At 34.8% G+C, this 18,507-nt stretch overlaps 1 protein-coding gene across 2 annotated transcripts in view; it reads right to left on the bottom strand.

Moving 5' to 3' along the window:
• Lrp1b (LDL receptor related protein 1B) overlaps positions 1-18,507 on the bottom strand; it is a 2,087,209-nt gene that overhangs the window by 5,724 nt on the left and 2,062,978 nt on the right. For both annotated transcript variants that reach the window (XM_045147485.1, XM_045147484.1), the window contains 3 exons: positions 10,279-10,355; positions 1,679-1,769; positions 628-772 (listed from right to left, as the gene is read on the bottom strand). In XM_045147485.1, the coding sequence (XP_045003420.1) occupies positions 628-772; positions 1,679-1,769; positions 10,279-10,355 (313 nt within the window). The remainder of the gene's footprint in view (positions 1-627; positions 773-1,678; positions 1,770-10,278; positions 10,356-18,507) is intronic.

The following is an 18,507-nucleotide window of genomic DNA, read 5'->3' as shown; positions in this document are numbered from 1 at the left end:
TACATACTTAAGTGAAGTGAATTTTACATGTTTATTTTATGTGAATAAATATACCATTTAAGCAGACTTTAATTATTGCAAGTAACCAAAGCTGTGAAGGCTCCAGACTTTCAACTACCTGTAACTTAGTGGCATGCTTCAGATAATAGCAGATTAAAACCTATTCTCAAATATTATTTGATTATAAAGGAACCACATAGCACAGCTTAGTTGGCTTTTCAACAACAAACAAAACAGCTAGTGGAAATAAAACAAATATTTTGACAAAAAGCAATAAACTTTTATATTTAAAAAGTTTTATATTAAACAATAATTTTTTTCAATTATTAAACTAAGCTATATGACAGGTATACCAACTCCTCAGCACAAATTAATAAGTTATTTTTCAAAATAAATTATACATCTTTATTATAATCAGTTTCTAAACCATGCAATGTTAACAGGATATTTCAGGTGAACGAAATTCATATGGCATTTTGCTTTCCATAAAAGAAGCCATATCACTCAGTGTATCATAAAGTCAGTTACTATAATTTCAGGTGAAAGAAACGCATGATGAACTTCAGTGCCATATAATAGTTTGAATCAAGAATGTCAATGCTCATGTCCATAATCATAAGACATTACCTTTGTTGGATCTATCATAAAACTAGGTTCTAAAAGGCCTCCATCACTGTGGTCATGATCCACCTCATACATGTTATAAGATGGATTGCCAATTTCTACATTTATTCCTCCATTGATAATGGGTTGTCTTCTGATCGTTTTTGTCCTACAAAATGGGCACATTAATAAGAATTTATCATAAAATCTATCACAGTTTAATATATATATAATTGCATATATTTATAGATTGACTGACATCTTAATGTGAGTGCTGAAAAATGCAATTGAGATAAATTGAATAAATGACATTTATCATATCACAAAAGAACAAAAAGTCATGTGTTCATGATTCATTTTCGTTTTTTACTTAAAAATAAGGACATTCCAGAAACAAAATTCTCCAGAACAGATAACACCCACATTAGCTGAAAGTTCACAACTCAATATTAATTTTAAAATTCTATGTATTCTTTGTTCTGAAAACTGTCCTAAAAACTTTGATAAATCATCTTTGAAATAGTTTGCATTTAGACCTTACATCAACTGACTACAATTATAATTTAGAAACTAATTCACAAACTCTCAGTTTCTAGGTTAAACCCACTCTATTCTTCTGAGGCTTTACTAATACACTTTAATATCTATTGAAATACTACTACTTCAAGGGAAATATAAAATAAATGAATGTACTATTTACTAATAAAGTGTATAATTATGTCATGTAGTGACACATTTGATATTACTATATTGACAACAATAATCAGATGAATGAAAATCATATGTATGAAAGCAATAAGATACTTCAAAGACCCTTGTAGAGACAAAGAAATATTACTGGAAATGTATAATTTTATAGAATTTTCAACTACTGTTACCCTTTGTTGGTTTTGTTGGCATATATAAATGGAGACTTCCAATCAATATGATATTAGGGATCACTTGCATAAGTTATAACCATTTAAATGGAAAGATAAATGGTTTTCAGTTGGAAACATTAAACTCAGTTTTAAAATTTTCTATTAAATCATTACATTTCTACAATTTTCATAAAATGTAGAACACTGTATCTTACCTTCTTTTTCTCCTACAAAGCACTAAACCAATCACCAATGTGGTTACCAAGGTCACCAGGAGGACCAGAGGTACAATAATGGCAATACTCCCTGGAAAATAAATGCACAAGTACATGAACACATGAATAAAATTATGTAAAAATGGAGCAGAAACAACAAAAGTACTACACCAAACCATTTCATCATTGATGTAATAAAAATGAGGCTTGGCACAAATGTTTGTATTCTGAGTTTATACCCATGTTCTGAAAAAATGGTTGTGATAGCATATAGTCTATTGGGAACATTTCCATAGATACCTTTCATTTATATATTGCATGTAAATACGTGAAGTTGTGAGATACTTCTTTGTAATTCTATATTTGCCTATTGCCACCACACATTACCTTGAAAGAATGAATGTATAAATCAGTACTTACATAGTGGTAGTTACTATAAAGCCTCAGCATTCTTGTACACAATTTCCCTGACCACATTTCCATCCATTAAGGTTTGATTCACTTCAGTATAACCACAACTATAACAACTATAACTATGACTAACGTCCAGACACAAGGACATGGGGCAAGTCAGAAGGCAGCATGGCAAAGCCAAGGGGACATCCGCGCTTGATTTGAATGTAACTCGGTGTAAACATAAATGTCACACATTTCCTGAGGTGAAATCATGAACAAGTTACATAAACTCAGGCTTTTTCTCTTTCCCATTAAAATGACAAGAAGAATAATCATGCAGAAATATTATATTTTTATTAAACACATGGTCACACACATATGTACAAAAGTGGAGGAAGGATTCTCTTTTGCATATTCCAATTGAAGAATAGTTTTAGTAATACATTTTTGAAGGAGTTGGATTATGTTGCAAATACCCATTTTTTTCCCCTTTTTATGTACATGAGGATAGTTTAAGTTTCTATCACTTTTATCTTGATCGTTAAACATTTGTTTTAATGTTAATGGAGTAGCAAAATTGGAAGCATTTTTCTCCATCTCTAGGGAAGCATCCTCTTTTGCTGATAAGGTTTCCTATAGCAGGGTATAGGGTTATAAGCCATTGATGTTACACAAAAATAATTCAAGGGCTACTTTATAGCAGGTGTATGAGGGAGTGTTATCAGGTAGTTAATGATAATCTTCTCAGTAACGTAAGCTGGGGTCATGAATTAAGGCTTTTATAAATATCTAGCTGATTTGTCAAAGCAATCCCACCACTAACTAAATTTGAGGATTATGAAGAGTTTAGGAATAGAATAGTGAGATGTAGTGATGTATATCAGTCAATCTCTACATGTCCACATTTCCCAGGACAGAAACAAATAGCAGTTTTAGACATAATAAGCAGACACTAAGGATTTTTTATAACAATGCTAAAGTTTTAATTGTGTCATCTAGAGGATATTTGGGTGCAGTAGTCCACATTAGAGACCATTTACCACAATAGCAGTATATCTTCACTAAAGCACTTTCAAATAGGGAAGTGTTCAATTTGAAACTTGGAAAAAACAAACAGCTACTTCTTATATATGTCAGTTTCAAATATATAAATCTCTTTTTGTTTTGTCAAGCCATCTAGAAAACAGAACTTAGTAAGTTTGGTATTATACTGTCTATTTTTTTGTTGGGAAAGTGAACTGTGTGTGTGTGTGTGTGTAGCTTATTAAAAATGAAAGCAGAGAATCTGGCAACTTGAATGAAACTTATAATTTTCTATAAATTTTAAACACCAAGGAACAGTTTTGTTGCTTTTTAGAGTATTATTTCAATTTCCTGATTTTAACTTTCTAAGTATCTTTACTCCATTATTCAAACTTTTTAAAAAGCTTTTCATAAATGCAAAAATTGGTATTTTCTAAATACAAAGTACTTACTAATAGTGTTTTAATGATATATAGTACTTCTTTCTTTTCAACACAATTATAATTACTGAGAAATTCAAAACTTTACTTGTTCTTCCTAGTTTCTACCATTCCTGTAAGGCAGAATACTATTAATTATATATGCAAGAGAACAAAGGATTTTTTTACCTTTTATTTTCTCTACCACAGATGGCATTTGCAATCCCATATATCATACCATACCATTTAAGATCCCAGGTTTCTGATATGTTTATGTTACCAATCAAAGTAAGTGCAATAATGCTTAGTGTTGAGATAAATAATACAGACAACAGTTCTGCAAGTAACTTTTACTAAAATAGTTCCTTATAATATAAACAACTGGCACTAAAATTATTTTTAAAAATAATAAAATATGTATGCCTCATAATATTTTATAGTAGCATACTAAAGAGTAAATATTACTTAATATATAATAACTCAGGCTTGTCACAGATGAATCTTAGCAGCATATTATAAATGTGTATTACAAGCTGATGAGTATGTACATATTACTAAGGAAAGGTGGAGGGACTAGTTATCAAGTATTTCATGTTTAATAGAATAGGTCTTTCATTGCAATGTGGGCTATATACCACTTTATGTAATGCTTTTCTATTACTAGGATGAACCCTGTTTTCAAATTAGATGTTTCAATCCTGTTTCCTTGAAGAAATACACTGATCTCACCCAAGAGAATAGACTATGAAGCCAGGCACTATGTGCACCACTCAGTAGCAGTCGAACCGTAGACAAATTATCATTACTCAGCTATGCTATAGATGTCATTTTTTAACATCTCATATTAGTGCTGTGTGATGCCTCCCCAATACATTCAGGATTTTATTAAAACTTAGATCTTTAGCCACCTGGCTGGAGGTTGTGTCACTGTGGGTGGATCCTAGGTTCCAGCCCTAAGATGTAAAGGTCAATTTGGAATTCTATTTTACAGATATACAAAGTGCCCAAGTTTTACCTGGAATTCCTCTGTGTGCTGTGTTGTGTGGTTTGGGGTTTTGGCTTGTGGCTCCTCTCTCTCTCTCCCTCCCTCTCTCTCTCTCTCCTTCTCTCTCTCTCTCTCTCTCTCTCTCTCTCTCTCTCTCTCTCTCTCTCTCTCTCTCTCTCCTTGGACCTGTGTAAACAGGCCAGCTCCTTCTGCCATTATGGAACTTCCCTTGGATCTGTAAGCCTCAATAGATATACCTTCCTTCATAACTGTGCTGGTTTGAAAGTTCCTGCTAGTGACCTGAAGCTGTTTACTACATGCTGCATGCATCATTAATTAATAACTGATATTTGAACATAGCTCCCTCTGTATGTCCTGTGCATCTTACATTTCTCAATACATTGTAATAATCATTTTAAGTTTAAGCTCCTTGAGGGCTCTGATGACTTCTACTAGCATGCATAATTAACAGATTTTTGTCTTATAGGAATGGCAGAAACTGGGTAGAAAAAGTAAAATCACAATTTTCTAAATAATTTATAGTTACAATGAGAAGATAAAAAGGCCATATACCTTGAAAGTAGTAATAGTAGGTTTTTCATGTTTACTAAATAATATAGCTTTTAGACAAGAATGGACAATGATATTTATAAGGTTAAAAGAAAGAAGTTGAAGTCAAAATTTAAGAAGAAACCATTACATTCCTTGGTGTTTAAAATTTATCAATGTCAATTGTATCTAAGCAGCCAGATTCTCTGTTTTCATTTTTTATAAATTACATATTCATGTGCAGTTTACTTTTCTTTGCTCTATAGATAACATAGTTCTTGAAAAGTCCTTGTGTCAATATATATAATTCTCAATGTGAAAGTACATTATACATGCTTGTTCAAATGTACTCTCATACACATACATATTTAAAAAACATACATAACACACACAACACCCATGCATAAGCAAAACAATTAAAATTTAAAAAAGAATATTATGCTGATAAATTTAACTAGATTAATTTTGCAAACATTTATAGAAACAAAAAGAGAAAACAAAATATTGAAAGTTGGCTGGCTGAGTGGACAATATTGATAAGAATGTTAAAGTAGATGCTGAGTTTGAGATTTCTTTGGAATTTAGTTGATATTGACATAACTTATATCAAGTGAAAAGTATGATGTGCATCTTAAACCTTGGAGAGAGACTAGGGCTGAAAATAAGTATTTAGAGTAATGGGTACATAATTCATAATTGAGGTCTAGGAACCAGAACTTGATAAGGAGATTAAATCTACTAAAAAGAGCATTTTGTCTAGAGATAGACAAAGTTACCCAAATTTAAAGAGTGGTAAGTGCAGTAGGAAGGAAAGGAAACAAACATATACATCTCATAAGAAGGACAGAACTGCTTCAAGAACGGAGGTATTCTTGAAGTTCTCAGAATCATGGAGGTCAAAGGAAGACAGCATTTTCTTTTCCTTTTTTTTTTTTTCCTTTTTTTGTTTTCTGTTATTCATTGCAACAGGGTTTCTCTGTGTATCTATCCTAGGCTAGTCTAAAGCACACTATATGATCCATATGATCCTCAAGCTTGCAGTAGCCCTCTAACCCCAGCCTTTCAAGTGCTGGGATTATAGATACACACTACTGGCCCTCACAACTGACCACTTTGGCAAAGTTGGCTGTCATTCTACAGTTAAGTATGTATGGATACTTATGTATAAAAATGGCGAAACACACATACACGCATATAAAAACACACAATTCACACACAGAGGTTAGAATTCTCATAATATTTTGTGAATTATGATGATAAAATCATAAAGATGATGTTAGATATTATATTCCTAGATAAGGACACAGTGGCCTCAGGTGGCTTCCATTGATTTTGGTCTGGCGTTGTTTTGTACTTTCTCACTTTGTCTTCTTGAAACCAGCATGGTAAATTCCTTTTCCTGAGACAGATCTTGCTCTTTTTTGTCATAGGTGTTTGTAATTGCTGTTCCCTTGTCTTGTTTCTAACCTCTCTTCCTCCCTGTCTCCTTCTAAATCATTTCTGACCTCAGTCTTCTCCAGGAAGTCTCTAGTTTGCCTTTAAAAGAATTCTATAGATCCTATCACATATCACAATTGTTTATACATTGGTATATTTTTTTTATTGTTGCTTATTTCAATAGAGCCTTAGCTTTGCCTATGGACACAGGTTTAATCATATTCCCTGGTCTGTTTTTGGCATTCACTATAGTACTTGGTCCTTAGTACAAGTGTGATAAATCTTTATTTCAGAATTGGACAAAAACAATGTAATGTTTCCCTTTTCAGTTCTATTTCTATACCTGCAAATTTCAGATATATGGATCATATAATAGTATTATTTTGTGTGGTAATCGGCAGCATTAAAGGTAAGGATGAAGTAGGAAATAACCTCCAAAAGGTACCTCTGATATTGTTACAGTAAATATAAATTCTTTACAACACTGCCCCACAAAATAGAGTTTACCTTTGTCTTCCTATATTTTATCAGATGGCACAAATGGGAAAGTGAAAACTTTAGTTAGCCATGTCTTACAGCTATGCAAATTTAAATAGGAGTAGGCAATGATTTTGAGCATAAAATACTTCCATTAACTTCAGAAGAGTCCTAGGAGAAATAGACCTATCAATTGTCCATACTTGTTTTTAGTTTTGCACCAAGGGCCAGAGAACCCTGTACTTGTCCTTGGAGGTGAGAAAGCTGAACATGTGTTAGAGAGGAGAATCCCCATGGGAACTGGCTCCATTTGAGCTGTGGAAGGCAATGCATTCATTAGTAGGACAAGGTCCCTGCAGCTGCGCAGTCATCCTAGCAAGTGGAAGTAGACTTGTGTGGGTAACTTCATAGTACATATGAGAAGCCTGTAATATAAATTCAAAGTGACACATTTTACCTTAGAGGATAAGTGCTGCTTTCCTACTATAGCAGGGAAGAGATTAATTGTAATTTCCCTCACTTCCAACCACTGAGTCAAACTGAAGGTAGAAAACACCTTGTTGAAGAGTCATTATTTGGGCAATGTTTTTCTAGTCTGTGATAATTTGACATTTATGTAGCTAACAGCCCTTTAAATGTACATTGATAGTTCCATTAAGATCATGGCTTTCAGTTGGCAACAGTAGGAATAGCCCCAGAACATTTGGAAGCAGGGTGACCCCTCCTTGCATGGCCTTCTCCTGCTCAATGTGCTTTATATAGAAGTTGCTGACTTCTATAAATAAAAGCTCACTTTTATTGCCAGTACTGGAAAGGGAGAGACAGTGGATAACTGGAGCAAGCTGGCTAGATAGACAAGCTGAGTCAGCAAGTTATGGCTTCAACTGGCAGACCACACCTCAATCAGTAAAGTGTACAACAATTTAGGAATACACACAATGTCATCATCTGGCTTACATATGCATATACATAGCAACATATAACCTGTACCATTGTATATACATGGCATTAAAAACACAGCAACCAGAAATAAAAGAGAAAATAAAGCAAGTATAAACTCAATACATATCATAAAACTTTCTGTCTCTCCACTCATACCCAATGATTGATGGTATAAGTGGCTTGTGATACTTTTAAGAGTTTTCAAAACTGCACTATTTTTTTTTGAAGTGGTCAGACAATGCATAGGAACACGGGTGACAGAGCTAATCTAAGACCACAGCAATACTAAGATGGACTTGGAAAATATTTATATATAATTTAGTATACTCTCAAAGACTTCTAGAATAAGAATATGTATGAGAGCACTCAAGAGCAAACGTTGCTTAGGAATTTATTACTTTATTGTTGAATATGTTTGTATGTGTATATACATGTATGTATCTTGATAAATATGTGTGTTTGCATGTTGGGAGCTGCACTGTGTATTGGCATGTGTGTGTGCAGGTGCATGCATGTGGAGGCCAGAGGACAACCTCAGGTGTCATCCTTAGTAATGCTGTTCACCTTTTGTGAGACATGATCTCTGACTGGACTATAGCTCACCAGCTAGGCTAGATCAGCTAGCTGATCTGTGAGCTCTAGGGATCTTCCTGTGTCTACTTAGTCAGTACTGGGAATACAGGTTCCTGTCACTGCACCCAGTATTTATTTTTAAATGGGTACTGGGGATCCAACTCGGGTCTTCATGCTTGTGAGGCAAGCAATTTACCAAATGAGCTATTCCTCAACACAATTTACTTCACTTTAAGCTAACTATTCAAGTCTGGATTTGCAAAATGAGACTGAAATTCATTTCATGATTTTGCTCTAACCACATCCACTGTGAATTTACAGTCCTTATAATTGATGAACACTTCATAAATTAAGGAAAAGTAGGAAAAAGCTAGTTTGTTTCACATAGTTTCAGTTAGAAATTGAAGCTCAGAGAGAACCAAGAGATGGCACCCCACATGCTACTGCACCCTGGCACAAGAATGGACTCTTGTCTGATAGACTGCTCTACAATGCCCTCTGCTGCCCTTAGTGTAGCACCCAATCTAGATAGACAGCCCTGGTGGGCAGGTCCTACGGTATGCCCTCCAAATCCACAAATACCTCTGCTCTTCCCTTGTATATCTAAATTTGATGAAAAATACATTTTCAATCATTATAAAGTCTGTGGCCCTCTACCCACTCACCCTCTCTCCTGGCCTTACTCTGTGATATCTGGATACATGTGAGTCTGGTCTTCCCACACCTCCACCCCCCTCACACACACCCAGTTAGGCTGAGTAGTAGGGAGAGCATAATATTATTCCTTGGGCTGAACATTTTTATTTTCCTCTGTTTCATAGCTTGGGGTAACCTCTCACTTTAATTACATGTACAATTTTCCTCTGGTCTCTGAATCTACCATGTGTGTGTTTCCCTTATGCTCCAGATCCACCATGTGGGTCCTATCTCTAACTCTAACCTTGTTGGTTTTGTAACTTCTCTAAACTCTGGGAAACCTTGAGATTTCTCATCTGGAATTTTTGGTGTCTGCTTTGATATTTTTTTCTCTGCTATTCTTTCTTTAGTCACTACTATTTGCTCTTTTAACTTGTTTCAATGGGGAAACTCAGGGTAGGTGCTATGAGTGTTCATTCTAAATCTCCCTACACAAGCTCTTAAATTCTGTCCTCCACGTGCTTGTAGCTCTACTCCAGTCTTTCCTTGAAAGCCTCAGTTTCTCTTAAATGGGATTTATGAACTGCTGTCCACAGTTGTGGCTCTACTCTCGTCTTCCCCTAGAAACCTCAATATTTTTTTCTTGAATGATGAACTCTGCCATATTTTCCACATGAGAGCATGTTTCCTACTTCTCACGTGTTTATGACTCTACTCTAGCCTTCCTTTCTAGATCAAAATCTCCTTTAAATAAAACCCACAATTTGTGATTTTCTCATAAATAAGCATTAATTAATAATTTATCCTTCTTAAGTTCATTTTGTCAATTCTTTGTTAAAAACAACAGGACCCCAAATTGGGGTTCATAAACTTGTGGGACCCATCCTGAGCTCCTAAATTCTGCATCATAAGGACAGCTTAAGCAAAACTTGCAAATAAGTGCATGGAGCCCAGACTGCTGAATTGACCCCCACCTCCAAGAGCTCACAGATACTGGATCCTGGACCCAGGGAGTGTCTGGTGCTTCATCTTTCAAACACACCTGGATCGTAGAAGATCTGGCAAAATCCTGTGAAAATTTTCTGTTTCATCTCTCTTACAATGAAAAGAACATGCTCTCTATACTTTGAAGACCACCTAAGTGGTTAATCTAAGGAACTTACTTGTGCTGATATGGTCAGACTTGCTGCTCTTTGGGGCTGGTCTCTCACACTGTGTGCCTGACCAGTTTGTGGAACATCTAGAAAGTCGCAAAGAACAACAGCAAATTAATGAGTAATAAATCACACAAGTCTGCTCATATAGAAAATTCAAATAAAATGAGAAGAGAGCTAGTCATTAGAGATTCCTGATGACTAGGGATACATTCCTGCTAACTTCTTATTCACTGTCAGTAATCTGTCAGTAGCTTCAACTGCTTAGCACTTGTTGAAATATTTTTAACGTTTAAGTTTATAGGCATTTTCTTCTTATTCTGTGTTCTACTTAAAAAGGTATATTTAGTAGTAATATTGAAATCTTATTTGAAAATGGAAATTAATTTAAGAATTACTGAGGATTATAAGCAGCCACTAGCAAAATTTGAGTTTGAAACTTAGGCAAATCCTTCTTTATTAAATTTCAGTGATCTTTTTGATTGTTCAAAGTCCAAGGTATAACTAACAACCAAACAACAATGGGTTAGCTGTCATATTTTAGACTAAAGAATTCTTGCTCTGTTCCAGGATATGAAAATATAGTGCCTTTCTTTTTAAATTCATGTCTCTACTAATCTGAAATCAAGAGAATGTGCTCGAGATTTAATTGAGAAACATTGGTTTGCCCATGAAAAGTAGATCTGATTAAAACCAATTCTTTAAGCATAAAGCACATGTATATAATTAGGCACTTGCATCAATATAAATGTCTTCCTGGGGCTTGAGCCATGCTGACTGGTTAACACAAATGTCTCTGTGAGTCTATCAAAGGAACTCCACAGAGAGACAATTTAATTGGCCTTAGTTCTTATTTTTCAAATGTCAAATAGCACTATATCAAGAATCACTATATACAATGCAAAAACAGCTTCCAGAACTATTTCAAGTGGATATCTCTGGGTACAGTAGGCCAAAATAAATCACAGCAATTTTAAGTTATCTGTCTGTTCTGTTATAGCCAATTCAGACACTTGAAGCTGATTTCCAAACCAGACTTGTACTAAACCATGTGCATTCATTTTGACTTTCCTAAAGGCAGAATTGTCTGTCCTCAAAAATGAGCACATTCCAAGAAACCATCATACATTCAAGTCCAGTTCCTGAACTGATTTTCAAAAACACAGATTAACTTAAACATACTTGACAATATTTTCCTTTCCAGAATATTGTTATTTGATTAATAATGATAAATTATAAAACTATGAGTATGAATCATGGTTTAAATGAACATTAATATTACTTATGATATAAGTAATCATACATGCATTTGCCCAACTTTTTGTTCATTTGCTACATAAAAACATAAGTACAGTCTAAAGGTTGATATATTCTATTGATGAAAAACCATACTATAAGTAAATCACTGGAACAGATCAATTTTAAATCCAGATTTATGACTCCAGTTTTACTATTAATATGAAGTAAGATAACAGGCACAGGATGATGTGGATAATGAATACTATGTTTAAGTTAAAAAATATCCTTTTTAATTTGTGCTTTTATTCAGAAGGATGACCTGGAAAAAAATGTTCCAAGTATTCACAGATTCTAATTCTCAACACAGTCCACAGACAATTCCAAATAAGTTTTTTAGGAACAATTTTCAAACATGCTCTTCAAGTAAATTCTGACTGTTGAAAAATTCTTTTCATTTTATGTAGATTTACATCTGTCAAAATGTCCTAATAGAGCACTGAGAATGTTTTGTATGCTTTTGTGAAAAAATTCGTTACACTGCCATTGCATGAACTCAGTAAGTGGAAGAGTTCAGGAACTGTAGACGAAACACTAATTGTGCAGATTATGTGCTTGCATGGACATCATGGATTTTATACACTTCAAGATGTTATGAATTATATGCCTTCAGACATCACAGAGAGTATTAAACACAGAGGAAAAGGATGATAAGAACAACATGAACCTTACAAAAATTCTACAACTATTTAAGTAGGACAGGTGGTACTTGTTTACAATATGGTGTAATTTCCTCATCTTTCCATGGCATGCAAACCAGGGTTTATGGCAGATCAAAGAAACTTCATGCTTATGTTCATAAACATCTTTCTTTTTGTGCGACAACATCTAAATTCCTAATCTTTAGGGGATATTATTCTTATTCATAACTCTCAAAGACTATATTGGAGAAATAATGAATTTCAAGTTATATATCTTAATCCATTGATGATGACCTTACAATTCTCCCTCTACTCCTCCTAAAATAATGTTTTATGGACAAAAATAAAATAAGAAATGTTCCATTGTCCTGCATCTGCTCCAGTTTTGTTTTTGAGATATTAAATCAAATAGAAATCATTATTCTTGTTACCTATCTTAGAAAATTACAACTCATGACATTTGCTGCTCTAGAAGTTTCTCTTCCAGTGGTTGATTTAAAACCAAGTATTTTTACCATCTTTATAGAATTTAATAAATCTTCATTTGTTAGTAGATTGCAATGATCAAAGCCATTAATGATGCAGCATTTTTTAAAAAATGGAATGTGTGCTAATCATCAAAATTTCCTGTTCAATTCCTCACTGAATTATTTGCATAATCATGCTTACTATAATTTCCCTAGCACCTCTCTGTATGCCTTTCATTATTCTTAAAGCAGAGTTCATAGTCTGTGCTTTGGCCATCTTTGAATCTGTACTGCTGAGATTCACGGGGGCCTGCTGTTGATCCAGGAAGAATTCTCTGCAAGGTAGCTCTGCATGGCCTGCTGGGCCTCATCATCATACTCACCAGTACATCACACATTCAAGATCATAGCCATTAAGAAAGACTCAAAAAAATAAGCTTTTTCTTAGCACTACACTACTGCAAATTATTTTTAACTGTCATGCATTTTATCTAATTATTGTTAGAAAAGAGATAGGCTAGATAGGTGGAATGATTTATACAATAATTATATTCATTCTTCTTTCCATCATCAGCAGCCTTTTCAAGAGATAGCATCCATCTAGTAAAAGGTTACTCGATTTAACATTCTTTAACTTCTTTTCTTTCCTAGGCCATTCACTTTTGAGGGGAAAAAAGATTATTTACTGCTATATTATTTCTTTAGTTTTCTTCGTCCACTTCCATAGATTATAGGTATAAATTCCTCTAACTTATGACATTACTTTATTACTAAGTAGAATAATAATTACCAAGCTGAAAATTATGTCAAATTTCATTATCTTGATTCCTATGTCCCATTAAACATTTTGGAATTACAAATAAGAATTCACATGTTATTAAGTTAATTCTGATGCAATTTACAAATCACACTCAAAGAAATATAAGCATTATATTCTCACAGACTTTGTTTATGTACCAAATGTTATTGAATCAATTTTTAATTGTAAAAGTGAAAATATAAATACATATGTCCAGCATGACCGTGCAAAAGTTTAAATAACCTAGGTAGCTGTTCTACATAAAGTGTCTGGTAAAGTGAATAGGTTTATGGAGTTGAGTGAAGACTATAGTTCTTATCTGGCTGTTATAATATGAAACACACAGTTATTTAATTGACAGTTTGTATAGTTATTGCATACGTACACTACTTTTGTTTTAATTATAATTTTCTATATTATAAAGTAAGTCCCAAATAAAGGCAGTTATCATCAGCTATTACAAGGTAGCACAACAAACACTGATGCTCTATCTAAGTACAATTTTATATATAAGGATATAAAATACAATCCTTAATATGAAAGATATTATATTTTATAGCATGGATATAAGACATGTAATTAAATGATCAAAATAATGATAGTTCTTATGTAATAAGATGATTATTACCAAGACAATTAGCATATATATATATATATATATATATATATATGGTAATTTTCATATATTCATATATATATGAATATATATGGTAATTTTCTGGGTGCTAACTTACTCTCCGTTGGAGAATCTACTTCTCTTTCTCAGATAGATGCAGATCCTAAGGAGAGAGCTGCCCCAACATACCTCAAAAGGGGCCTGACTGAAACAAAAGACAATTGGCAAAACAAGCAAGGGTGCTGTTTTCCTGATGAACCGGATACCAGCACAAAGGGGAAGGAGACCAACACAGAGAAAAATCAACTCCTATGAAATCAGAGAGCCAGAGCCTCAGAGGCCCCCAACACCTCAGCTCTGAAGCAGACCAAAAATGAACCCAACATGGCTCAGGGAAATTTTGCGGAAGACTGGGTGGAAAGAATGTCAGAGTCACATGTTGGGTCATGATATGTAGAGACATTTATCATACCAATAACTGTGGGCTAACCCCACAATGCACGACCCATTTACATCAACAAGGAGGGTCCATTGGGAGGGGATAGATCAAGGATGAGCCTAAACAATAGTACCAAACTGCCTGTATTTGCTGAAAAGAAAACTAACAAATTAAATTGTAAAAAAAGTTAGATATATAATATTGAGTACACATTAATGACTTTTGGTATGATCTTTCATATAACAATGCTGGCAATATATGACTGCTCATATCATTTAGAAGAAATATGGTCTTATATCTCTCACTTCAGATAAACTTCAAAATAAAATAATGACAATACCTTCTTTCCCTTTTCATCAAACTTAAAAGTCATAGTTCTTCTGTCTATAGTGAACATTACTGCAATTTGAAATTGAATATTTTCTTTATATATTTGTGAGGCCAGCCTTATTAATCATGATGTAGAGGCACTCAAAAACAACACAAAAATTACAATACACTCTTCTTCTTTTCCTACATAATAGGAAACAAATTGTCATAAAGGGACTCAAGAAGCTTGGTGATGGGTTCATTGAGGTGGTTGATCTGCTCTGAGTTTACCTTTGGTAGATGATATGCATCCAGGAATTTATCCATCTCCTCCACATTTTCCAGTTTTGTGGAGTAGAGGTTTTTGAAATAAGTCCTGATGATTCTGCCAATTTCACTGATGTCTGTTGTTTCTTTACAGACAAGCATATAATAAGCAAAGCCAATAGAATACCCACAGAATGGGAGAAAATATTTGCAGGTTATCCAACTGATAGAGGCCTTATCTCTAGAATTTACAAAGAACTCAAAAGTCTAAACAATAAGAAGACAAATACCCCACTCACAAAATGGGGCACAGAGTTAAACAGGCAATTCACAGAGGAAGAGATACAAATGGCAAGCACACACCTAAGAAAATGTTCATCATCCCTAATCATCAGAGAAATGCAAATTAAAACAACTATGAGATTCCACCTTACCCCAATAAGGATAGCCAACATCAAAAGGTCAAATGAAAATAAATGCTGGCGAGGATGTGGAGAAGCAGGGACACTCATTCACTGTTGGTGGGAATGCAGGATGGTACAACCACTTTGGAAAGCAATATGGAGACTCCTGAAAAAGCTGCCTATAGAAATACCAACAGACCCAGTTATACCATTACTGGGCATCTACCCTAAAACCTTCAAACCAAAAGCCAGAGAGATTTGCTCAACCATGTTTGTAGCAGCTCAATTCGTAATAGCTAAAAGCTGGAATCAACCCAGATGTCCATCATTAGAAGAATGGATAACAAATATGTGGTATATCTACACAATGGAATTCTATACAGCAGTAAGAAAAAACGACATAAAGAAATTTGAGGAAAAATGGTTGAACCTGGAACAGATCATTCTCAACGAACTTACCCAATCACAGAAAAAAAATCGACACATAGTCTCACTCATCTGCAACACCTAACCCGAATCTGCCCAAGATGCCTTATACCCAGCAAGCACCTCATGGACTAGACAATAAGATGGATGGGAGGGCAGGGAGGGAATTAAAGGGTGGAAAACAGTAATCTGGACCCAAACGGCAATGGTACCATAAAATTCTACTTCCTAAAAGACAGACCAAATGGCTGAACCTTCACTAGACCCTTACAGGAAACACCTGAACCACAAGACACTGGAGAGAGTAGGATCAAAACTGACCTAAATCTCCTACATCTTCCCTCCCTCCCTCTCCCCTTCTCCCTTCTATCTCTCTCCTCTCTAACTCTTGTATATTAGTTATCTTTTTCCTCAATTTCTTAGTGTACACTGACATGTAACCCTCACTTCCAGCTTGGGCCTACCATCCACAATGAGCTTTTGATCAGAGAAACCTACAAGGTTTCCCAAAACAATGACAGACTTCTGTCAGAGTACTTTATGACCCACCAAAGGCCAGTGGTAAGACCCTATTGCTGAAGACTCCATACGCAGCTGACACATAAAATGGAATGACATGGCTGGAAGCCAGGAGAGAGTCAGTCCCCAGACAGTCAGTGTGTCTGGTGCCAGAAGGCGCTACATAGGCGACTGGGGGAAATGACAAAGATCTGTCCAAGCAAAACATTGTTTAACCTAATTAGCAACAAATAACCAGATGTGATGCCCACACAAGTGCAATAGTGGTACACAGCCATGGTGAGGAATCAATTCTCTTGATTTGGCTAACTGATCCACTCAGTGGTACTAGATCCATAGCTGGAGCTGGGAAACAAGTCAGAACCATACCCAAACACAAGCCCACTCTACAATATCAAGCTACCATCAATCACGGGGTATAAGAGGGCCTAAACCTACCATACTGTCTATCAAAAAAGTAAGTGTTATCTCAATTTTCCGGGTGCTAACTTACTCTCTCTTGGAGAATCTGCTTCTCTTTTCCAGATAGATGCAGATCCTAAGAAGAGAGCTGCCCCAACATACCTCAAAAGGGGCCCAACTGAAACTAAGGACAACTGGCGAAATAAGCAAGGGTGATGTTTTCCTGTGAACCGGATACCAGCACAAAGGGGAAGTAGATCAACGCAGAGAAAAATCAACTCCTACAAAATCAGAGAGCCAGAGCCTCAGAGGCCCCCAACACCTCAGCACTGAAGCAGACCAAAAATGAACCCAACATGGCTCAGGGAAATTTTGCGGAAGAGGGGGTGGAAAGAATGTCACAGTCACATATTGGGTCATGATATGCAGAAACATTTATCATACCAATAACTGGGGGCTAACTCCACAATGCACGACCCATTTTCATTAACAAGGAGGGTCTAATGGGAGGGGGTAGATCACAGATGAGCCTAAATAATGGTACCAAACTGCCTGTATTTACTGAAAAGAAAACTAATAAATTACGTTAAAAAATAAATAAATAAATAAAATAAACAACTCAAAATAATTCAGATGAGAAACATGTTGCCAAAATTAATGAAGACTAATCATTAAAAATTTATAAAGAATTCAAAAAAAAAAAGAAGCCTGGTGAATAGTCTGTATACAGTATTAGTGGTCCTATATTTCACTTGGCATATCTTAAAACTACAACTATATATGATATATGTGAACTAAAGTTCCCCGCAAAACACTGTATCTACTTTGAACAAGGGTAGATGGATTGATAAACCTCCTGTGATCACAGAGATGAAATGCTGCCGGATCAGAGCCAGATTACCTTAGGCTATAATAAGTCCATTGATAGCCTACTTCTATGTCTAACCTGACATCCTAGGTTTATCAGTTGTGACACTTGTGGAATATACTACAGACTACCAGCTTCCACTAACCTTAACACTAAGAAGGTCATCAGCACCTGAAGCCTACACTGCAGAATCCCCACTTGACTGTAACATGGGTGCCTGAGGTTTCTCCCAATGTATTTGGAAAGAGCCTTGATTCATGACTTTCTTGTGTTCTATAAATGTAAATCTTTCACAAAATTGTTAATTTATTGAACATGGTATTGTGATAACCTAAATCTGTGTTCCTAGGCTATAGTCACTCATATTTGGATCTAGAATAAAGTATCTTGTCCCCTTTGGGGTAAGGGCTGTGCATTTTGGGTTGGCAAATACCAAATTTATATAGAAACATTTTCATGTAAAACTTAGAAAAATTATGTCACTTAAAGGATACTTATTAATTCTGCTAATTTTATTCTTAACACTGACAGCATGACTTTTGCACATAGTGGCACATCAAAGCTTGACCCCCTGTGTATCAGAGCACTTTTCATAGTCCTTGCCTTAAAGACAACAACATTGCAGAATGTAAATAGTTTGCCTTTAATTTTAGACAATTACTTAGCTATTCATTCAATTGTTTATTTTATAAAAAAAATCATTTCAACTTTTTTATTGGCAATGGTATTATATATAACATTTATAGGTAAAATTATTTCATATATGTGTATATAGATTTACAATT

The sequence above is a fragment of the Jaculus jaculus genome, chromosome 4 (genome assembly GCF_020740685.1).
Source record: "Jaculus jaculus isolate mJacJac1 chromosome 4, mJacJac1.mat.Y.cur, whole genome shotgun sequence".
NCBI classification, from domain to species: Eukaryota; Metazoa; Chordata; class Mammalia; order Rodentia; family Dipodidae; genus Jaculus; species Jaculus jaculus.
Note: the sequence above shows the minus strand (reverse complement) of the source record. Positions and strands in the feature narration are given on the sequence as shown.